This window comes from Poecilia formosa, unplaced genomic scaffold (assembly GCF_000485575.1).
Source record: "Poecilia formosa unplaced genomic scaffold, Poecilia_formosa-5.1.2 Scaffold114, whole genome shotgun sequence".
In the NCBI taxonomy this organism is placed as follows: Eukaryota; Metazoa; Chordata; class Actinopteri; order Cyprinodontiformes; family Poeciliidae; genus Poecilia; species Poecilia formosa.
The window spans coordinates 1,044,271-1,067,922 of record NW_006800053.1 but is presented as its reverse complement, the minus strand read 5'-3'; the positions used below and the strand labels follow the sequence as shown (position 1 = coordinate 1,067,922).

At 41.8% G+C, this 23,652-nt stretch overlaps 1 protein-coding gene across 1 annotated transcript; it reads left to right on the top strand.

Annotated features, from left to right (window-relative positions):
- The first annotated feature begins 4,689 nt into the window (after nt 1-4,689).
- LOC103143669 (envoplakin-like) lies at nt 4,690-22,883 on the top strand. The gene is made up of 22 exons (XM_007560291.2): nt 4,690-4,834; nt 8,883-8,982; nt 9,097-9,251; nt 9,430-9,553; nt 12,284-12,415; nt 12,497-12,538; nt 12,631-12,792; nt 12,903-13,010; nt 13,476-13,571; nt 13,660-13,770; nt 14,985-15,131; nt 15,986-16,140; nt 16,229-16,326; nt 16,430-16,602; nt 16,978-17,156; nt 17,259-17,397; nt 17,494-17,687; nt 17,785-17,935; nt 18,105-18,188; nt 18,676-18,831; nt 18,925-19,017; nt 19,126-22,883. Exons 1-22 carry the CDS (start codon nt 4,797-4,799, stop codon nt 22,597-22,599), a joined length of 6,111 nt encoding a protein of 2,036 aa, XP_007560353.1. The 5' UTR covers nt 4,690-4,796; the 3' UTR covers nt 22,600-22,883.
- Nucleotides 22,884-23,652: the final 769 nt, after the last annotated feature.

Here is a 23,652-nt window from a genome sequence, read left to right as displayed (position 1 = left end):
GAGTGGGAAAACTTGATACCAGAGGTCTTAAATTTAAAAATACTTTTTATTAATCCCAAAGGGAAATTATTGGTAAATGTGTCTCACTAATTCAGATTCTTCTGTTATTGTAGTTATGAAGAGTCCTTTGCAAAATCACCTCCAGGTGACTTTCACTCCAGTTGTCTCAGAACCAGCATTTCTTATCATGCTGTTGGGCCTTTTTAGGTCCCTAAAGTAAAATAAGATTGAAGTGACAAGAAAAAAAAAACTATATCCCACATTGGTGTACTTGGACAAAATAGAGATGACTTTTCATCAGATTGGGACTTAAGGAGGCCCTGAAGATCTGAGACCACAGTGTCTGAGGTTACTACAGTAACACTAAAACAGACTTAAAATCAAGGTCCCCCTGCTCAGGCCAGTACAAATCAAGGCCTGTCTGAAGTTTGCCAGTGAACATCTGAATGATCAAGAGGAAGACTGAGACCAAAATGGGACATTTTGGTATAAACTACTCACTGAAGGACTAGAACAATCCCAAGAACACCACTCCAACTGTGAAACATGAAACTTGTTCTGCAAAGGAGACAGGATGACTGCAGTCTTGGGTGGATTTAGGGAGCATGTAGAGATTTTGGGCAACAACCTGTCAGAGCATTGAATATGGGTTGATTCTGGGCCTTCCAGCACAATGGTGACCTGAAGCACTCATCCAGGGAAACTAAGGAGTGGCTAAGAAGCATGTCAAGGGTTTAGAGTGGCCTAGCCAGTCTCCAGACTTGAACTGTAGAAAATCTTGAGATCTATGTTGACATTCTGTGTTGCCCTGAAACCTGAAACATCAGGAGTGGGCCAAAACCCCTGCTGCAGTGTGTGAAAACTTGGTCAAGAACTACAGGAAACATCTTCCTTTTAACAATTTATTTTCTGAATGTTTGACCAAACTTTGATCAATACATTTCACAATTGTGATGTTTCCATTAAATAAAAAAAAATTAAATCTCACATCATTAAAAGTCATAGTAAGTTGTTAAAAAACACTATCTTCCTACCACTTCCTATTGTCTTCGTGGTTTTCGCCAGTGGCAACGTCTGGTTGTTGATCACATGACTGTATGTCACCACTACTCGTGGCATATAGGCTATTGCAGTTTTGCGAAAGACAAATTTTGACACAGTAGAAAACCCACCCAAAGCTCTTTTTTTAAATTTTGGAGAAAAAAAAAATTGTCTGTTTTTAGAAAATGCCTGTTTTTATTTAGCAAATTTATGTTTGTACTTCCTATTTGCGCCGTTACGTGTTCAATGTAAACGCAGCCAATAATGTAAAAAAAAAAAAACTCCAGTTGTGGTTTCACAGCCGACATGTTTATTAAAATCATCCATAATTAAAAGTTAATCATAGTTTAGAAAAAGTCCTGCCAATAAAATCAGAAAAAGCGTTTTTTTTTTTGTTTTTTTTAAAGAAAAACCTGATTTCTCATAAGCGGAGGGCAGATGAGCAGAGGAGGAGTAAAACCAGAATGCCAACACTCCAACTTTTAGTATTCCTAATTTGCAAAAGGAAATTCAGAACAACCCGTCCATCCGTTTCATTCAATTTTACAATCTACTTTGTGTTAGTTGATCACACCAAAACTGAATGACACCAATTGAAGTTTCAGGTCATGACTTAATCAAATATGAGTAATCTCCAGGGGCATCAATACTTTTACAAAACCTGTACACGTCAGCTGCGTGGCAGGTTGAGCTTGTTTTCCTCAGCGGCTCTGCCGATAATTAAATGAAGCCAAAAGAAAACAAGACATATTTCTAAGCCTCTTTGACATCATGCTACCAACACCACCACAGTGCTGTTTCTAATAGCAGCTGCTGGGGTCAAAGGTCCAGGCCAGGTGTGACTCCCCTCGCCCGCCCCTCTTCATGTCACCTCTCCTGCCCCACCACTTTATCCTTCCTGTTTGATCTCAGTTCCTCTCACACCTTTGTTCCTTAACCCCTCCCTCTCCCCCGCAGGTATGTGAAGGTGTTGGCTTCAAGGAGTCGCTGCTGTGGGTGTGTGCGCCTCACACACACCCACACCCACTCGAAGCATGAGACTGGGCGGCATGCTGGACTCATTTCTTCCCAATGACGCGGAAAGAAGTCGCATTCAGGCGCTGTCTGCTCAGTTTGCCTCGCGCATGCCTGGGTTTAATGCAAACAAACACAATGCTAGCTTAGCCGCTGCGGAGCGGCGTGTCCGCGTTATCAGCCGCAGTTAGTTTTCTGTCAGTCTTTTTTTTTTTGACAGCAGGTGAACTTTGCATTCCTCACCTCAGACCTTGACTCTTGGATAGCTACACAGGGTGTGTGGGCGTGATAAGCATAAATACATGGAAGTTCAGCTACGAGGAAAATGGCTGCTGGTCGCACACACCCTGACTACCAGTAGTTCATTTTTGTCCTCTGTAGAGGACATTTCTAAACTTGAATATCTCCCACCCCCTGCATTCTACCGAATTAATTCCTTTTGGTATCTGGAGAGGACATTTAGGGCTTTTCAATGATACCACATGTGAAGGGGTGGGACTTTTGTACGTACCTTTTTCTAATTCATAAAAATGGCGTTCATCAGTAATAACACATTTTATGGGAAGAGACAAAATAAGTGTATAAAACATTTTATTGCCTTACAAAGACTGTGGGATTTAAAAAAATGGTGATTGGACAATATTTTTTTTTTCCTGGTAGTCAGGAGGCTAAGCTTGAAACTCGATATGAATTGCAAATATTCAGTTACTTTACATGCTTATTTTTGGAACAAATTGTGGATTTGTTTTTGTTTTTATCTCACTTTCTGTTTTTGCTCAAAATTCATTTGGCACTCTGAGATGAGTTATTCCACATTCCTTCACTATCACTGTTGTGAAAGCCAAGTTATTCACAGAGCCTTGTAAAAAATATTCCTACCAATTAAAGTTAACACTTTGTCACATTATAACCTCAGATTCACGTATATTTTAGTAGGTTTTTGCTTAATAGACCAACGCAGAGCCAAGTCGGGTTTATTTGTATGGCACATTTCAGTAACAAGGCAGTTTAAAGTGCCGCACACAATAAAAACACAACACAATAAATAACTTTGTTGGGAACATAAAACAAGCAATAAACATCACGTTTCCTCAAACTCCATCATCAAATTGTCAAGAATCATTATCATCAAATATTGGAATAAAGACTTTCACTCCAGTTGCCAGGAATCAAAGGAAACTCTAAACAGTTTGGGTTTTTTAGCCTTGATTTAAAGGAAGTCAGTCTTATAGCAGTTTTGCAGTTTCCTGGAAGTTTGTTCCAGATTTGTAAATAAAGATAAATGCATGGATGGGTTTCTCTAGATCTCGCTGAGACATTAGTCCTTAAATCCTGGAGATGTTCATCAGGTGACAGAAGGCCGGCTTTGTAACTGTTTTTGTGTGTCTGGAGGTTCAGGTCAAAGCCCATCACTTACACCTGGATTCCAGGCGTGATTTCTAGTTTCTTGCTCTAACAACTGAAGTTGTGTGTTGGCTCTGGATCATTCCTCTGAAGGTCGAAAGATGATAACTTCAGATTTCTAATCAGCTTCAGAAAGTTGTGGCACATCCACACATTTATCTCTCCTAAGCATCTGTTCAGTGATTGGATGGGTTCAGAGTCACCTGGTGACATCACAATGTAGAGCTGTGCAGCATCTGCATAGTTATGATAGCTAATCTTATATCTTGCTATGATCTGAGCTAACGAGACGTGCAACTTCTGTTCGCTCCGACGAGAAGTTATTGACACAATGAAGTCCCTATTTCTTATTTAAGATTTGAACCAACTGCGTATTGGACCAGAGAGTCCGACCCCGCTGTCCTGTCAGTTTTATAATAAGTCTCAAATGGTCCAACGGTACCGACAAAATAGTGAATATAATATCTGTCAAAAATAATAATAGAAAACTAAAAACAGTCTCGTAAAAATGACATTTCTTAATTTTTATTCACATTTTTACATTACGAATAATAATAATAATAAATTCCATACCAGAAAAAAGTCTCATAATTGCTGAGCAGCTTTTTGAGTTTCTATAAGTCTTTTGATGATTTACCTTTAGTGATCTAAAAGTCTTTGAAGTTGGAAAGCCTCTTTGCCATCACCCTAATCTTAAATTCCCTTTTTGAGATTTCAAACTGTTGATTTGACTTCAAAGCGTTCTCATTACGTCTTGTTAGAAGAAACGAATCCAGATCAGCTAGATACTAAAGGTTGTGAAACAGGAACAGGTGCTAAACATTTGCAAGGGACTATAGTGGCCAAATTCTCTTATGTGAAATTAAAGTATCAGAGTTATTATTTTATCATGTTTTCTATTATTTATTGGTTTAGCATTGCATGATGAAAAACAATTTAAAACTGTCCAAAGCAAAAAAATATCAAAATGTGGCTACATTTTCTCAGGTTTCTGCACCTGTTTCCCGAAATCTGATTTAAAACAAAGCAAAAAAAACACCTATCAGAAGTTGATCCATGTGCAATTATTAGAATAAACGCATGACAGGTAAATCTCCTGGGACATAAAAGTCAGGCAGCAGAGTGGAACAGGTCGACCCGGTCTGCATCGCTCCGTGTTGATGGCACACCTACACCTGCTGCGCCTGGGAGGAGCCGGGGACAGGTGGGACGCTCTTTAACTGAGAGGGAGACACACACACAGCACAGGTGGATCGAGAGGAGGAAGAGGAGAAAGCAAGAGTGGGCCGCTGGAAGAACCGTAGCAGGACTCCGATTACAGCGACAGGTCTCCCGAGATGGCGAAGAAAACCGAATCCGTCTCTAAGATTAACAAGTGAGTTCTGGTTCAGGTTTCCTGTGTGTGTGTGTGTGTGTGTGTGTGTGTGTGTGTGTGTGTGTGTGTGTGTGTGTGTGTGTGTGTGTCCCTTCTATATTCTTCTATTTATTTTACCAGCTGCTCAGGTATCATTTTACTCATGCAGAGGAATGCTCTCTCTCAGTCTGCATGTATTACGGTGCCACTTTACTCAAAGAGGCCTGTTATATAATAATAATAACAGACAATAAAAGTGCAACAGGAAACACTTTTATGTCTCTATTCATACTTGCAACTGAAAAGAATCTGAAAACTTTCTCCTGTCTGCTACTTTTACACATTCTTTTTCCAGTATCTTTACCCCAGAGCTAAATAATCAGCCACCACTTATCAGAACCACTTGTGGTGCCGTTCAGCTTCTCTGACTCACTGAGTCGGTTCGTCGCCAGCCTGGCCTCGAAACTGCGACCCAGCCAACACGAGGAGACGCGGGCCCCATCAGGAGTTTGGACCTCAAATCAAATTCCTGTTGTAAATTGTAACTCGTATGAATAAATGGCAGGTGTGAACAGGTTGCAGGTTCCAGCTGGGTCATGAATAGTTTGAGTTGTCCAAGATATTTTCCATCTTCCATTTTGAAAGTCCATCACTTTGGTCTAATTTTAGGATTTCTCTCACTGTTTTTCCAACCGTTATAGATGTTGGATGGAGAATATTTAATCAATGTTTTGCAAATCAAATAAGCATCTGATGGGAATATAATTTGTTTTCCCTCATTTTCTGGCATCTTGACTAATATAAATGATTTCGAATTGATATTTAAAGTCCTAAATGATGAGTCAAAGTAGGACACAAGCACAGTTTGTGATCTTTAATGCTTTATTTTATTTCTAACAATTAAAACCTGGATCTCATTTTGAACCAGCTCTCAGTCAGTCAGAAACAACATATTGACGTTTAAAATTTCAAAGTCAGCTTTGTAAATTTAAGATTAAAACTGTTGAATTTAAAAAGCAAAATGATCCAAGAAATTCAGATTTCCACATTTTTTAAAATATCGTAAAGCCTCGATAATCCAACGTTTTATTTTCTGTACTTATCCAGAAAAGAAAAATAATAAAAGCAGCTCCTGCGTTCACTTCCAGACTTCCAGACCTGCATTTAATACTCATATGGGTCCCAATTGTGTCCTGCTTCAAACCTGTGCAACCAAGTAACATGCAGCCGATAAATAACATGTGACCAATCCCACCTGGCACCCATTTCCCACCACTTACCCACACACAGACCCATTCAATAAATTAGAATATTATTCCAAAATTCTTTTTTTTTTTGTACAAACTTTATCACAACATGAAACACATTATATAGATAAAAAAAAAACACAGCTGGATGTTTTCAAGCCATTATTTCTGCGCATTGTGACGATTTTCTGCGTACAGCTAATGAAAACAACATTTAAAATTAGAACGTGGCATCAGACCGATAAACTATTTGTAAAAATAGTTTGCCTTATTAAAAGTATGTTCAAGACCTGCTTAAAGCTTCTATCTTCAAAAGGTGCTGTTCATCCAGCTGCTGTCTGGGTGGGAGGTCAGTTTTTGCCCCGTCTTCTGTCTGCGTGTCGCTAATTGCAGTAGAGCAACGTCAGCTCTGCGGGTTTCTCTGTCACCTACAGGGATGGAGATGGGGGCGGAGAGGTCACATACCTCTGAACATGATTAGAGTTTCATTACGGGGTGTGGTGCGTGAATCCACAAGGGAGTGGCGCTGCAAAGTCTGCTGTTTGTCTTTAACGACACACTGACACTGAGTGAATGAATGATTCAGGCTGTCACACTTAACGCAATTTTCCTGCGTCTTTGCAGATTAGCTTTTGGGAAGGAAATGGGTGACTGGTGAAGAGACCGACTGAATACCAAAAATAGAAATGTTATTTTCCATACAGGGGGGAACTTTTTGTCACAAAATCTGACCTGTAAAAATCAATATTGCGACCAAATTATAGCAGCTAAATCTATTCTAAAACTGTTGATTTTATCAGTAGTAGAGATTTTGTTAAAAACAGCTAAATCAGAGTAAAAGCGATCAAGTCACTTCCTTACAGTCACAGCTGCATTCCTGCAAAGGGAGTGATTAGGAAAGGAGAGGGGAAAAAAACTTCTTTACAGAAACTATTTGTCACTCATTAGTCTCCCTACTACGAGCCATAAACCTTCGCTCCAGTAATAACACTGCTGGTTTTGTTTAGCGTGTGTGTGTGTAGCAGGTGATGGAATGCCTTTCTCTCTCACACACACACACACACACACACACTCATTGCAAAAACCGCATTCTTGGCCGTCAAACAGGAGGAGAGCGGGGCACCTCCCCTCCACCCAGCGAAGTGTCCTCTGCCGTCTAACCCAGGGCGGGTCGCCATAAATACTTTGCTCTCGTGTCTCGGCGAGAGGAGGAATCACAAACCAAACAGACTGAGCGCCCAAACAGGTCCGCAGCGGGTTTTTTGAGCAGGTTCCTCGCTCCTCTCAGAGGATGCCTAGTCTTAGTCACATTAGCCCAGCAAACGGAGTCACACATTCAACAGATGAGAGATTTCACAAACAATAGGGAGAGCTTTATTGTTAAGAACTGCGAATCATCACCTTCCTAAAAATAATGGCCTATGTCTTTTTTTTTTTTTTTTTGCCAGAAGTTATTTTTGCAACAACAACACACACAAAAAAAACAGCACCTCTGTATTGCCAAGAGATGATTTAGGCACATAAATATAAAAACTTGCTATTTTAGAAAGATGATGATATGATTCTTGTACAATTAAAAAAAAAATAAATCTGAACAGTGTGGTGTACATGTGTATCAAGTCCGGTACTTTTGTAGAACAACCTTTCATTGCAATTCCAGCTGCAAGTCTTTTGCGGGTTTTTCCTCCATCAGCTTTGAACAAATGCAAACTGTAGAGACATTTTGACCTTTCTTCTTTGCAAAAATACAGACCCATTCAATAAAACAGAACATTGTTATCACCTAAGGAAACACAATATGTATCAATCAATGAATCAATGAATCAAGTTCAGTTTTATAGCACATTTCAGCAACAAAGCAGTTCAAAGTGCTTCACATCATAAAAAGACAAAATAAAGTCATAAATCAACAAACAGCCGCCAGCTGAAAAACCAGAAACAAACATTACGTTTTATCAAGCACTTTCATCAAAATCATCAATACAAATATGCTGGTCAGTTTTATAGTCTGATTAGACAAAGATTGATGTTTTAACATCGTCTATTTCTTATTCTGGGCGTAGCAGATGCCCAGGGCTGCAAGTCTTGGGAGGCGTCCCAAAGATTTAAAATGTTTTTATAATGAATACATGTTTTACATTATACACCTTATAGGTCTGTATCAATAGAGCTTTGATAGAGTTACATTTTTATTAATGTATAAAAAAACTAATATATTTAAAAACTCTGAACTTCTACATCTGTTTTTAAGCAACATGGAGCCATGTTGGCTGAGGCACAACATGGAACCTGAGGCAGGCCAACATGGAGCCATGTTGCCTCCATGTTGCTGGATGTGGCATGTCATGTGGGATGTTTTAAACTTGCTGATTCACAGACCTACCTATTAATGTACTCCAACTTACATGAGTGCAATGCCTTTTGTTTTTGTTGTTTTTTTGACAGGGCACCAAAACTGACTCTAGCCCAGGGGCCCTTATCCCTCCAAATCCGGCCCTGCTCACAGCTAAAAACACATTTAATATAAGAATATTGTCAGACCAAGAAAAAGTTTTAAAAACAGATGTGGGCTTCATAAAAAGTATGTTTAATACCTGCTGAATACAAATGTCACATTTTTCAATTGTTCTTTTTCCTTTTAAATTACAGCTGTGCTCTTCTTTGGGTTACATTTCACATAAAATATCACCATAAACACAGATGTAGTTTGAGTTTATAATGCCTTTTCATTTAAAGTACAATAATATATATTATGTTTTTGACAAAGAAAAGCAAACATCTGCAGTAAGGTGGTTGTAATGGCATCCTGTGTCTGTTTCCAGGAAGGACATAAGTGAACTCTCTGAGGTGATCCATCGCATGCAGAGTAATGCAAACCAAGTGGAGCAGAACATCCTGCGAGCCGAGGCGCTGCTGGCGGAGGTGAGACTCCCAAACTTCACCGGAGCAGGCCGGCGGCCGTCCAGGCGTAAAATCCATTCTCCGCTAAGCTCGTTTTCAACTGGGGAAATGTCTGCTGCTCTCGCTTTTGTTCAGGACCAAGAGCTGCAGAAGAAGAGCAAGAAGATGGTTCACCAGCAGGAGAACTCGGTGAACCTGAGGCAGGCCGAGCTGCTCTTCAAGGACCTCTTCGTGGACGCGGACAGAGCCAAGAAGCTGAAGCACCCGCAGGCCTCTGAGATAGACAATGAGTATGTTTGTTGTGGAGCATCTCTGACTCGCTAAAGCACAAACAGGCATCAGTGGTATGAAACTCGACTCAAACCACTGAGAGGCGCCGCCCAAACACGGTTGTTTTTCCATATTCCCTTTCTCTGCAGAAATAAGAATACTAATAAAAACATTATTTTTTGTTTGTTTCTCCTTTAGTGTGAAAAACCTGCACGAACGCTGGGCTAAGGGCTGCACTATCTTCCGGGACCTGTACAAACAGCTGCAAAACCTGGACCTGAAGCAGAAGATTGACTGGGGCCCTGTTCTTCAAGAAAAACTGGTCAGTTGAACCCGAACATGTCTGCGGCCCAACCTCACCGACCAGATCAGTTGCTGCTCTTAGCAGAAATAATGAGTTTTATTTTGGTAGCAGGTAGAAGAAAACCAACAGACTGATGTGTCATCACATGTATGCTGCTTATTCTTTGCAACTGAACCATTAATAGAAAAGCCCATTCTTGGAAATAAAAGTATTGTGTTGCTCAATCAGTGCGTGAATCTTTGTGAGTCATCATCAGGTGGATGTTAGTTGTGAGCAGCACTAACTAAAAAGTAAATTACGCTAACCCTAAAGCAGTGGTTCTTAACCTGGGTTCGGTCGAACCCCAGGGGTTCGGCGGAGCCTCTGCCGCGGAGGTAAAAACACCCTTGTGTAAAGTCGTGGTGACGCAACGCTTTGACGGCTAGCTTTACCGCGGTCAAAGAATCACGTTACATTGCTGAGCCAATCAGAGCTGCGGTGGAGCACTGATTGAAGGAGCTCCACTCTCAGCATGGATTTGAACTTGTGTCTTTAATTACTTCAGCAAAACTCAGTTTTTACCAAATTCTGTAGCTGTCGGTGTACTTCTAAATCTGCTCCTTAGTCGCATCTTTTCGGGGTTGCTACTGCCTCTAGTGGCGTGGGGGTGGTAACACAACTAATATAATTACATTACTAAATCAGAATACCGCAAAGTCTTTATTATTTATTATACATTTTTCATTCTCTTAAGAATGTAGAGCTAATTAAATGATCTAAACAAGACCTTAAAGTGGTTCTAGTTTCTCTCGATGGCCAACCTGTTGAAACTGTGGCAAATTTGGGTCGTTCCTGGACAGTCAACTCAACTTTGCTGAAAACACTGACTATATTTCGAAGAACTGTTCTCAGAGACTCTACCTTTTAAGAAGACTTAGTGATCATGGGTTGACCCAACTAGACTCTAGTTGGGGCACCCCTATGTCTTGAATTTGGGGGGGGGGATCATATTTTATTTATCACTACAGAAGGGTTCAGTGAATGCGCATATGAAACTGGTGGGTTCGGTACCTCAAAAAAGGTTAAGAACCACTGTCCTAAAGCTAGGTGTGCTAGCGGAGTGGAAGCTAATGCTAAAGCGCTAAATTCAAATTACACTATATCTGCCCTTTAAACACTAACATCTTTGAACAATAATTTAATTTTGACGTCATAATTCAAGTGTTTTAAAATACCCTTAGATGTTGTATTTACGTTTATATCTTGTTCTATATTGTCTGTTGTTTGTGTTGTTGTTCCTGTAGGGATTTTTTGTTATAAAATTATTGGAGGGAGAGAACCTAAGGAGAGGGAAAGGAAATGGAACTGAGGAGACTTCACCCACTTCAAAATAAGAGCATGAATATAAATGTCTACGTCGAGAATTCTTAACAGTCAATAACAAAAACATAAAAGTTTATTTAGAAACCTAAGTTAGCAAGTGTGCTAAAGCGCTAAATGACAAAAATTAGCTCCGCTATTAGCGCATTAGTGAAAAAGTGCCCACCACTGCTTAAACACTTGAGTCACGCCAGGCAGAAGAACAGGATAAGTTGATTAATAGTTGACAGAGGGGGATACACATAAAGGGTGCTGAGAATGCTACGCTGCTCAGCTAAAACAAACTGAATTTAAGACACAAAGCTATATTAAGCTATGAGGCTATTTCTTATACCCGGTGTCAGGCTTATTTATCACATAACAGGGATCGGTTGGAGTGTTAAAGGATGCTTAAAGAAGTCATGTTGGCTTTTGCTGGTATGCAAACACACCAGTAAGGAAGACGCATTGCGGTTTGAGACAAACAAAATGAAAACTGTGGCGAGGCCAGCCCAATCCATGTGCCTTATTTTGTTACCTAAATTATTACCTAAATTGATAAGAGGAAAATTGCTTTTTCTGAGACGAAACCAAGGAATGCAGAGGAAGTGTTGTCCAACCATCTTGGGCTGGAATAGCTGTTCACTCTATGCAACACAGATGTATGAAGATGTTATCAAAACCAGCTAAATATTTGTTCAGTGATTCATATTAAAGCTCATTTAAGTATTTTTTTTCTCACTTAATCTAGCAAATATTAGAGCTTGTGAAGAGAAATGCTGACACTGCTTGTGAACATTCTTACTTCCCATCAAAAAAGAAAAATATATTCCACGCTGGAAGACCTGGAAATAAAAAAAACTTGGAAAAACAAAATTGTTTTGAAGGAGTACTTTGGCAATGAATATATGTTTTCAGATTTTTCTTTTGTTTTTGTAAGATTTTATGCAAATATAACATTAAATATAATGTAGGACTGTGCTCCATTTTGCATTTTGTGGAAAAATTACACATACTCGAGAAAATGATATAATTATCCCCCCCCACCCAAAAAAAGTAAACCACATTTTATGTACTTTTATTTATCTGGTACAGATAAACAGTGACGGCTGCCTAGCCGAGGTTTTTAAGTTGGTGCAGTGTGACTTTTGAAACTGATGCAAATTTGCGAAAATACACAAATTCTTAGATGCAAATTTTCTATCCAATAACATGTCATTAAGTTTAGGTTAAAGAAAATTTGTTTCAAATAGAGATGTTGTAATATTGCAACACTGTAGTTTTTCTGCAGTTTTTCAGTGTGGAATAAATCATGTAGTGTTAGATTTGTGTCTATAATGAAATTAAATCTACTGTAGCTACAGTACAGATTATCTTTGGCTTGAACTGTCATCGCTCTGTGCCTGGCAGGAACGAATACAGGGAGAGGAGTACGGCCCCAACCTGTACGACGTAGAGAAGCAGATCGCGGAGCACAACATCCTGCACCGAGAGATTGAAGCCTACGGCAGCCAGCTGCAACCCAGCTCCGCTGTTTCCCCGGTAACCGCATCTCCCTGCGTCACTTTCTTTACGGCTGTTCCTAAACCAGAACGCTTATCAGTCTTTCTTGTACGTTTCCAGGAGGATTACAAGTCCTTCAAAGAGAAATACGACCAAGTTTTGGTGAGTCGCTTTAATTTCACAAGTTGTCGTTCGCCGGGAGCGTTCGCCGGAACTGCTCTGGACTCTCCCGCGATTTCATTTTGCGTTTGCAGGAGAGCTCCAAGCTCAGGCACAAACACCTGGCATCTCTGTACGAGTACATGCAGAGCTGCACCAAGGAGCTGGTCTACCTCTCCGGTCAGCAGGAAAGGATCATCAACAGAGACTGGAGCGACCGCATGGTCGACTCGTCAGGAGTCCGCACCGAGTACGAGGTGAAATTCCTCGACTGCACCACTTTGATCGCAGCAGGTCTCTCCTCTGAGAGATGCTAGTTTTAGAAATGCACCAGCTAATGGGTTGTATGTTTTGTGTTTACGTGCAGAAATTCAAACTGAACGGACTTCTGGCGCATGAGGAGGAGGTCAACAAGCTCCAGGTGGAAGGATCCAAACTCACTGACATGGACCACCCTGGCACCCAGACAATAAATGTGAGTGCAACACACCAAGAGACACATTTCTGTCAGGGGTGCATCGAAAAATCGGCCCAGATTTCCGACATTTTGGGAGATCGGTGAATAAGCCGATACTTGCATAAAAAAAAAAAAAAACGATCTTGTGTTCCTCCACAAGCATCTGGAAATCAGCCACCGCTCCCTTTAGTTCTGCCATGAGAGGCGGCAGATCATGTCTGCGCACAGATTGCATGTGCGCAATTGAAAAACAGTCACCCTACTGATGCCAACTTAGCAAATTTTAAGACAAAAAAATTGTTTGACTAAATCAATATTTGCAGGTCAAACGTTTTAAAGATCGGTAATCGGCAGTCGTCCTCAAAACTCCAATCGGTGCACTGCTACTTTCTCTGTTTGATTTCACAAGAGCTGCAACACAGTGAAAATGAATTTTAAATTTGGGTTTGAACGACTTTTATTTTTTCTCGGTTTTTCTCCCAGACCACGATGGACAGAGTACATCTGGAGTGGCAGTCCTTCCTCAACCTGTGCATAGCGCAGGAAGTGCACCTGGAGAACGTCGACAACTACAAGAAGGTAAGTTGAGCCTTCGCGCTCGTCATCGGTGAAATCCCACCTGCGCTAGCGAGCGGTCCCAGCTGATGTGTTGGGCTGTTTGCTGTAGTTCCAGCTGGACGCAGACATGCTGGCCGAGTCTCTGCAGAAGCTCAACTCCACCTTGGATCCAAAGTCCCTGAACAACAAGAGCAACCCGGAGATCCTGCTGGCGCTGGAGGTATGGCCGGCGTTTCTCAAAACGCTGATTTAATGTTAGCTTACAGACTGCTGCAGGCTCAAGTTTTCACCTCTAAAGCTGCAACTGACGATTATATTAGTAATCGATTATTCTGGTAATTAACTAGAAAAAATGTGGCAAATTCTGCTAGTTCTTAATTTTATCACTTAGGTTTATTTGCGTACGCTATTAGGAAAAACATTAAAAGATTAAATTAAATTCCTTTTAAAATAAAAAAGCAACATTTTATTATTTAAAATACAAAAATATATAAATATATTCTACTTAAGGAGTAGAATATATTTACAGACAAAGAATGTTCTTCATCTTAAATGCAAAATAAAAATATTCTCTGTACAGTTTTGACTTCATATCTGTTCTGTTGTTCTTTCATCAAATAGCCTATTTTTCAGATTGTATACTTCAGTTAGAGATTAATCAACTGCTACATTAGTTGACGATTATTTCAACGATTAATCATAATGAATCTGATTAATCGTTTCAGCCCCAATTTTCTCACATTACAACCTCAGACTTCACAAGAGCTTGATGGGATTTTATGAGATAGACCAACTCAATCCATGACACAGCTGTGAAGTGGAAGGAAGATGATTCCTGTTTAAATACTTTTTGTCATTTTAGAAATAAAAATCTAAATTACGTAGTGCATTTATATTTTATACTCCTACCCCGATACCTCTAAATAAAACCCAGTGTTCTTATAACTTACCAAATTAGCAAACGTGCAGAAGGGAGCAAAACTTTTGTATTAAATTTATTTTCTTCTTATGTAACTTTGTTTATTCTTTTATTAAGCTACATTCAATAAAGTGAAGCTCAAACTGAAAAGTAACATCCTCACAGAGGTGGTGGCAGCATCATTTGATGGGGAGTCCGGGAAAATAAAGTAGTAAATAATAATTTTAGTAGTACCATCGTCCCACAGAGACAAAGAAGTGAAATCAAAACAGAAGCAATCTGTGAGATGTGACCTCGTCTTGTTTAGGAACTTTACACCCACTATTTAGGCGTCTCCCCGGCCAATTTGTCGTGTTTATTTACTCTTCACCATTTTCAAGGTTCAAGGATAAGCAGGTGCCAGGGCTGACATTTTTACTTTCACTGCTTTGCAGATTTAGTAAGATTTAGACGCTTTCAGTGGGATCCAGAAGGGCTGACTTTCTTCTCTGAATTCCTGTTACATCTCACTTAAGGGAGAAGAACCGTCGGTGAAAAGGAACGAGCAGCGGGTGGAAGACCTCAGGGAGCTCAGCGGCAGGGTTGCCCCTCTGAAGCTGCGCCGGACCAAGCCCACCAAGCCCACCACCGTGGTGTCACTTTGCGACTGGGCGGACGAAAACGTAAGACGACCGCAGCACTCATTTCACCGCAGCAGAACGAAATGAGAGCTGCTCACATGTCATTTATCGTATCATTTATCATTTATCGTGATGAGTTTCTTTGCATAGAAAGAAAGTACAAACTCCACACGTAGTAAATTAGTTTGAAGAAAAACTGAATCGCTTTACTGAGTTTAGTGGAGTTTTCTCGTCTCTGGTTTTAAACCGCCATCTTGGAGATCACCGTATGATAAGAATTCTGACTTATCGTTATCACAATAAATTTCAATTAATGATGGGCATTTATTTTATCATTTATTGTGATACATTTTTTTAGTATAAGAATTCTGATCCATTGTTGTCACGATAAATTTCAGTTAATGTTTAAACTAGGGTATCATTTATCGTTTATCGCTTATCATGATGAATTTCTCAGCAGCACGATAAGAATTTTGATTTCACTATAAATTCCAATTGATGGTGTTGAAAAATCCTCAAAACTGTCCGCATTGTTGGGATTGTGAGTTTTGACTATGTTTCTCCGCTATTTCTTCTTTGAAATATCAATAAATATGAATTCATTTAAAAATATTATTAGATGCAGTTCAGCTGAGTGCAGTTTGGTGACACGAATCACACGTCTTTATGTAACTGGTGTCCTGAAGAAACACGTTCTTACTGAAGATGTGAATGTTTTCCAAAAGCTGTATTTGTTTTGTATAATTGCCGTGACATGCGGCGACAGTCATACAGTTACCTAAAAGAAGAAGCAATAAATAGTTTTTATTGCGCCACATAATATCGTGATAAAAGTTGAGGTCCGTATCGCCCCTCTCTAATCATGTGTTTCTTTTGCCGCGTTTGTTTGATCGCAGGGGGCGGTGGAGCGCGGGCAGGCCATGATCCTGAAGTCCAACTCGGACAATAAGTACTGGGAGCTTCAGGACAGCCAGGGGAAGACCACCAGCCTCCCTGGAGCCTGTTTTGAAATCCCACCACCCGATCCAGAGGCCCTGGAGACTTTGAAAAGGTGCAGAATCCAACATCCTCTTCTGTTTACTTCATTCCCCCTCCTTTTATTCCCCAGTCTGAGCCTTGAATTGTGATTCTCTGTTCAGCCTCGACGGTAAGCTGGCAGACCTGAAGAGACGCAGGGCCGCGCTGATGGACTCCCTGAAAACCCCCACGGTGGAGGTGATCCGTCCCAAGCAGGCCGGTGAGAGGAAAACATCTTTTAAAAACCGGATGACGACGGATCTGCACAGCCGGAGTTGTCAGAGTTAACATGTCTTTCATTTTTGCTTTCCCCTCTTTATCAGCTGTTGTTAACAGCGAGCCTGAGGATCCGAGAGTTGCAGAGCTCAACACTGACATAGATAAGATCAACAAAGCTCTGGCAAGGAACGAGAAAGAAATCCTGAACAGACTGAGGACCCCGCTGGACATCCGGGCCCCCATGCAGGACTTGGAGAAAAGGCAGCAGGAGAACGAGGTGAAGATTTGCTGCAATGAGGGGCTGTGAAAAAAGTTATTTTCCCCCTAACAGATGCCTATTGTTTTCTTTTTTTTGCCACAAGATAATATTTTGGATCATCAGGCTAATTTTACAAAATGCAAAAAAAAAAGAGAGTTTTCCAGTTATTGGAAATGCAAATTAACATTTTTTCTTATATAGACCCATGTTGATCCGCAAAGTTTTTCCTCTAAATAAACAAAATCATAATTTTTGCTTTTTACTCAGATTACCTTTGCCTGATGCTAAATCTAGTTAGATGATCCGAAGCATTTCACACTACAATTAACACCATTTGTTTGAATGTGATCATCATTAATGCTTCATATTCAAAATATTGTTAATTTCCCGTAGAAATCTGCTCTGGCAGTCAGAAAGCTGGAGTCAGACAAGTCTGCCGTCCAGAGGGAGGTGGATCCTATTCTGGCAAAGAAAGCTCTGGGACCGACGGCTGCCATGCTGCCGCTCAAACTCAGCGCAGCCGACAACAAGATCCACAACGTCAACACGCTTGTTGATCTCTATAACAAAAAGTACGACTGTTTTTTTTTTTTTCTAAACTAAAGATACAAAAGTGCACAGACTTTGCGAAATGTCTCAGTTGCTAAACGTCCCTCTTTGTCTCTGTTGCCCAGAGCAACCGCCTCCATGTTCCTGGAGAAGCAGCTGGAAAAGACAGAGGTCACCGTTTCCTGGTTTGAGCAGCAGCTAGCTAAAGACGGAGTCATCCTCAATCAGCCGGACGTCCTTCAGAACCGCACCAAGAAGCTGGAGGTGTCATATTTCACAAACCAGAACCGCACTGCTTTTATTCTCGTTTTGTTTTGTTTGTTTGTTTTTTTTTTTCTCATTTGCATTTCTTTTGAGCAGAGCACGTCCAAGGACGTTGTCTCGAAAAAAGAAGAGCTGAACAAGCTTGGCAAAGACCTGGACCTGACCAAGCAGGCGTGCAGCCCCCTGCAGCAAAGGTTCGGCGAGTACTGCCCCGATATCCGCCGCCAGGAGAGTCAGGTTCAGCTCCTGAAGAACCGCTACGCAAACATCAAGAATCAGCTCCAGGAGAGGTGAGGAGGGCGGGGGGAGAGAAGCAACCAGACGGGGAGCTTACCAACGCCACAACGGTTTTCTTACATAAACAATTTCTTTTCTTTATTCTGTTAGGGTGGCTCTACTTAAAAAAGCATCCAACAAAAATCAGGAGTTTAATAACGTTGCTCAGTCGCTGGACTTTTTCCTGCTCAACTTGCCCGACAACACGGTGAAACCTACTGATGGTGTGGGAGAGATACTGACGAAGGAGAATTCCCAAAAGGTAAAGAGTGATTTCAATTCTTTTTCAAATAAAAGAAAGTATTTTATTATTATTATTATTATTATTATTATTATTATTATTATTATTTATTTATTTTTACATTAAATCTCTAATTTACTACTCCCTACATTGCCAAACTTTCAATGTTTGATCATGTTTCTGTTTTTAGAAAGTTGTGGAGGACATTGAGAAGAAGTCCGGGGATTTACACCAACTCAGGGACTTGTCCAAAGATCTGCAGGGCATGTTAAATGTTAGTACAGAGAACATGACTCTATGTGCACAGTTAGCATCCTGAAAATGCTGGTTTATCAGAAAACACACACTACATGAAGAAATAACCCACATTTTGTCGATCATTAAGTCCTATTATGCTTACGAAGTGCTTGTTTTACTGTTGATGTGCCTCCGTTTTGTATAATATGTCTATTGGGATGAAAAGTGTAGAATTCACAGCATTCTGTTTAACTGGGACAGGGTACATTACTTTTTCTGTCACATCACGTGAATTCGGACACACCCATACCGTCATATATAAAAAAATCTGTGGCAGGCAGCAGGTGATGAAATTCTGTAAGCATGCCTCGTCTTTACACACATTGGGAGACATTTCTGGAGTCATATTTAACCCACTTTAACTCAAGTACGATAGGGGACATTAGCATCCTGACACAGTCTTATAGTGAAGATTAGACATGTAGTTCCATCTGCTAAAGCCTTTCTCATACTTCCCTTTTTAGGAATATGAGATAAAGTCAAAAACGTATCATGGAACTCTAAATGGCAATGATGAGGTCGACAATGAGGTCTATGAGAACGGCAAAGAGAACACGTATGAGGCAACGCCTCCAAAGAAACGTCTAACATCAACTCTGGCTCAAGACGTGCAACGAACGGTGGGGTTTCAAGGAAGACCAAGATGACTTAAGACATTCCTGCATCATCTTCCGTTTTGAAACTAATGCTTCTCCTTTTGCTTTCTGGTGCAGGAGAAAGACCTGCTGAACCGCTTCGCTGAGATCTCAGCTAAAAACAACCAGCTGCTCAGTCAGATGGGGACAGCAAAGAACATCACTGCAATGGTAGGAGATTAGAGCACGTTTAGTAATCGCCCTTAGCGTTTTTCTATGCATATGTGTGTTTTTCAGTTAACCACTCTTCTCCCCTGCTCTCCATTCACTCCTCTGCAGAACGAAGAAAAAGTGAGTCAGGTGGCTGTCAGTCAGCAGCTGCAACTTCAGAGCCAGCAGAGGAACGTGGAGGCAGCTGATAGTCTGAAGAAGGAATTGGAGGAAGAAGTCAACAGGCGTTCACATGCCGAGAATAACCTTGAAACCTACCGGAAGAGGTTTTTGTCTCTGAAGCACAGGAGAGGAGTGGAGAGGTTGGAGGAGAAAGAGGTGGTGCAGTATTACCGTGACCCAAAACTGGAGGCGGATCTCAAATCGCTGAAAAATCGCATCCAGGACGAAGAATTCAGTAGATCAAGAATCCAGTCCGAGATAGAACTGCTCAATGAGAAGATCGTCACAGTGGAACTGCAGCTGACCAAAGTGGAACCTAAACTTGTGACTAAGGTGCTCACCGAATATGAGAGAGACCCCAAACTTGAGAAAGAGGCAGCTGAGATCAGAGCTGAGATGGAGAGGATCCGGACCGAGTTTCAGACGAGAAATACTGAAACCGTCCATGTGAAATCTGAGCTCACGCTTCTCTCCCAGCAGAAACAAAAAATCAGGGAGAAGGTTGTGAAAAAGGAAGTGGTGAGATTAGAGAAAGACCCAGAGATGCTGAAAGCTGTTCTAACGTTTCAGGGTGACATTGCAGAGGAGGAACTGCGCAGCAAGTCTCTCAATGATATCATTTTCAGCACCAGGTCCCAGATTAACACGCTGGAGAGGGTCATTCCATCCATTGAACCCAAGATTGTCACCAAAGTTGTGAAACAAGTGCAGCAAGCTCCCGAACTGATAGACGAGTCACATAAAATCAGAATGGCTTTGGAAGAAGAGAAGGACGAGAATGTCATCCTGAAAAAGGACCTCACCACCCTTCAGCTTCGCTTTAGTGAGCTGGAGTTGCTCAAGCCCAAAGTGGAAGTCAAAGAGATTGTCAATGAGATCTATAGAGTGGATCCTGACACCGAGGTCGAGCTGGTGCGTCTGAAGAAGGCGCTGCAGGATTTGAGCCAGAGCCGTTCAGACCTTGAGAACCAGATTGCCTCGGTGACGGCAACCCTGACTACCCTACGCACCCAGAAACCCAAAGTAGAGTACAAGGAGGTGACCCAGGAGGTGATCAAAGAAGAGAAGAGCCCAGAGGTTATGAGGGAATTGCAAAGACTGAATAACCAAGTCTCCCGACTGCAAGTCAACTATGACACCATCTTAGAACTGCTAACACGCCTACGTAAGGAAAGAGATGAACTGAAATCTGAAAAATCCAAAGTGGAGACGAAGCTTCTGACAAAAGAGGTCATCAAGTATGAGAACGACCCTCTTCTGGAGAAGGAGGCCGATAGACTTCGAAGAGATGTACGAGAGGAGATCCACAGTCGCCGAAGTGTGGAGGAATGTCTCTTTGAACTACAGAACCAATACATTACCCTTGAAAGACAGAAGCCAGAGGAAAAGATTGTCACTAAGGAGGTTATTCATCTTCAGAAAGATCCCAAGCAGATTGTGGAGCATGACAAGTTGAACCGGAAGTTGGATGATAAAATGAAGGCACGCAGAAAACTCGAACTAGAGGTCAGACAGCTGAGAGCGCTGATTGAAGAAAAAGAGAAAGACTTGGCTAAGATGGACGACCGCCAGAAGAAGATCAAAACCGAGTCTGAACTCAGGCAGATTAAGACTCGCATTCTTGAACTGGAGAATTCTCCACCACCCATTGAAGAGAAGATCATCATTGAGGAAGTCCTGAAGGTGGAGAGGGACCCCAAGCTGGAAAAACTCACTGAAAGTATTCGTTTTGACATGGAGAAGGAGAGCAACAACATCAACCGTCTTGAGAGAGAAATTCGTAATCTCAGACTGAAGCTGGAGATTCTGCAGAAGGAGAAGTCCATTGAGAAGGTTGTTTACAGAGAAGTCGTTCGAGTAGAGAAAGACCCAGCAGTTGAAGCTGAGAGGGACCACCTCAGAGAGATTGTAGCCCATGAGAGGAATCTAAGACGAAATCAAGAAGACAGCCTCCAGAGGATAAACAGTCAAATAAACCATATAAACACATCAAAGTCTGTGACTTCTCAGGAGGAGACAGTTCTCATTACTTGTAGGGACGCGCTGCAAAGAGAGAAGGAAGATCTCCTCAGACAGCTGAAGGCACTAGAGTCTGAAAGAAAAACCACCAGCATTACCTTCCAACAACAGTCCAGGTTGATGAGCGAGAGGAACCAGATGGCACGCCAGAGAAGTCTTAAAACTTCCTCCGAGGTCCAGCGGCTGGAGAAACAGATCCTGAATGAGAAAGATAAAATACACCAGAGGGAGACCCTCATTGCTGAGCTGCAGAACGGCATAAAATCAGAGGACCATTCAGAAACTCACACCAGAGAGACAAACCTCTCAACGAGGATCACCATCTTGGATCCAGAGACTGGCAAAGACCTGTCTCCCTATGATGCCTACGTACAAGGAGTAATTGATAGAAACCACTACCTCCAACTGGCTCAACTGGAATGCGATTGGGAGGAAGTCACGTCAACCACCCCAGATGGAGATATAATGGTTCTGCAAGATCGAAAAACTGGGAGGCAATACTCTGTAAATGATGCGCTGAAGGACGGCTGTCTGACTGAGTACGACGTGAGCCGCTACAAGGAGGGTAAGATGTCTATCTCTGAGTTTGCCCTCCTTGTTACAGGAGAGAAGCCAAAACCTTACATTCCTCCAATAACATCAAAATCCCCAAGCAGGCCTATCTCATCTTCCCCACTGAACTCCATGTCTTCGCCCTTGAAGTCTTCTTACGGCAGCCTGAACACTCTGCGCAGCAGCAGCAACAGCTTAAACAACCTCACTGCTGCCACGGGGGATGATTATTTCCCAATCTCTGGCATATTTGACATCACTACTGAAAGCCGCATGTCTGTGAGAAGCGCACTCACCCGCAGACTCATCGATCCAGACACGGCCATGAGGCTGCTGGAGGCGCAGTCAGCCTCCGGTGGGATTGTCGATCTGGGCAAAAAGGACAAATTCTCTGTCCACAAGGCAGTCGAGTACAACCTAATTGAGTCAGGGCACAAGTATAAGCTACTGAACGCCCAGAAGGCCTTCACTGGAGTCGAGGACCCTGCGACCAAAGAGCGCCTGGCAGTGGGTCAGGCAGCACAGAAAGGTTACATGCCCATGGAGAACGCCAAGAGGTACATGGAGGCCCAGTACCTCACCGGTGGGTTGGTGGACCCCAATAAGGCAGGACGCCTATCCATTGAACAGGCACTTGCAGGAAATCTGATTGACAGCACAATGGCTAATGAGCTGAAAGACGAGGCTTTGCACTCCAAAGAGCTGATAGACCCCATCACCCAGGAGAAGATCTCGTACAAGCAGGCTATGGATCGCTGTAAGAGAGACGTAACCACTGGGCTCCTGCTCCTTCCTGCGGCCTCAACAAATGCTACAAATGCTCCATCCTACTCCAGCTATCGCTTTTAGCAACAAAATGCACAGAGATGGCAATTAGCTACAACTCGTGGTGCTATAGGCAAACTGACAGGAGCAGAGAAAGAGAAATGCTTCATCAGAGGAAAAAAATAAACATGTATTTTGGTGGGAATATACTCGTGGATTGTTTCTCTGTAATAGTTCCGGTTTTCTGTGAAAATAAAGGTATTTTTATCATGCCATTTGTCACACTGTAAACAGTTTTTTTTTGTCAAACCTTGTGAAGTAAACCTCGACTCGCACGTTACTATTAAACTCATCTGACTTGAATTCCATTTTTGTCCCTCATTTATGTAACCCTTACCTTCAGTTGATATAAAAATGCTATAATTATCCAATGTAATTTAAAAGAAATATGACTTGGTAATTTAACTTCTTGAATTTAGGCATCTATCTCTTTAAAAACCCCTGCTCTTTCTGAAACTCCGCCTTCAGGAAGTCCTCACAACATTGCTCCCCTATTAGCCTGTCAGCGTTGCCTGAGTAGTAAGTAGCTCATAGATGCAAAGTTCCACCAGCTGTTCGCTAATTGCTGCTGGCTAGTCTGAAGGAGCAGAGTGGGGTCATTGTGAGAGAATGTCATGATCGTGTTTCTGTGTGTTTATTTTTGGGGTTTTTTGTGTTCAGTTTCCTTCCTGTGAGTCTCTGTCTCTGCGTCTTCCCCGTTGATTGTTTCCCAGGTGTGTCTCATTCCCTTGATTAGCCCTGTGTGTATTTAGTCCCACCTGTTGTCTGTGTTTGTCATCGGGTCCTTGTTTAATGTATGTCCAACCTTGTCGCATGCACGTTCTCTGCTCTCCAGTGGAACTGTTAAGTCCTGGTTAGCTTCGCTCACTTTTCAGTCTTGTTGTCAGTGCTACTGGTACTTAACTGTGTGCTAAATTCTCTGCCGTGCCGCCTGGTTTGGATTGTCTGAGCATCTACATCATTAAACTCATCGTTATTTCATCTACATCCTGGGTCTACTAGCATCTCTCCTCACCATCTACCACACACCATATGACAGAGAGGACTGCTCAGTTTGGCAGAAGCTTGGAAGCTGGA

Bases quoted from the DNA above. Each gene is read 5' to 3' on its own strand.
- LOC103143669 (XM_007560291.2), top strand. From the start codon at position 4,797: ATGGCGAAGAAAACCGAATCCGTCTCTAAGATTAACAA. The intron at 4,835-8,882 runs GTGAGTTCTGGT...GTCTGTTTCCAG, and splicing joins TCCGTCTCTAAGATTAACAA to GAAGGACATAAGTGAACTCT. The intron at 9,252-9,429 runs GTATGTTTGTTG...TTTCTCCTTTAG, and splicing joins GCCTCTGAGATAGACAATGA to TGTGAAAAACCTGCACGAAC.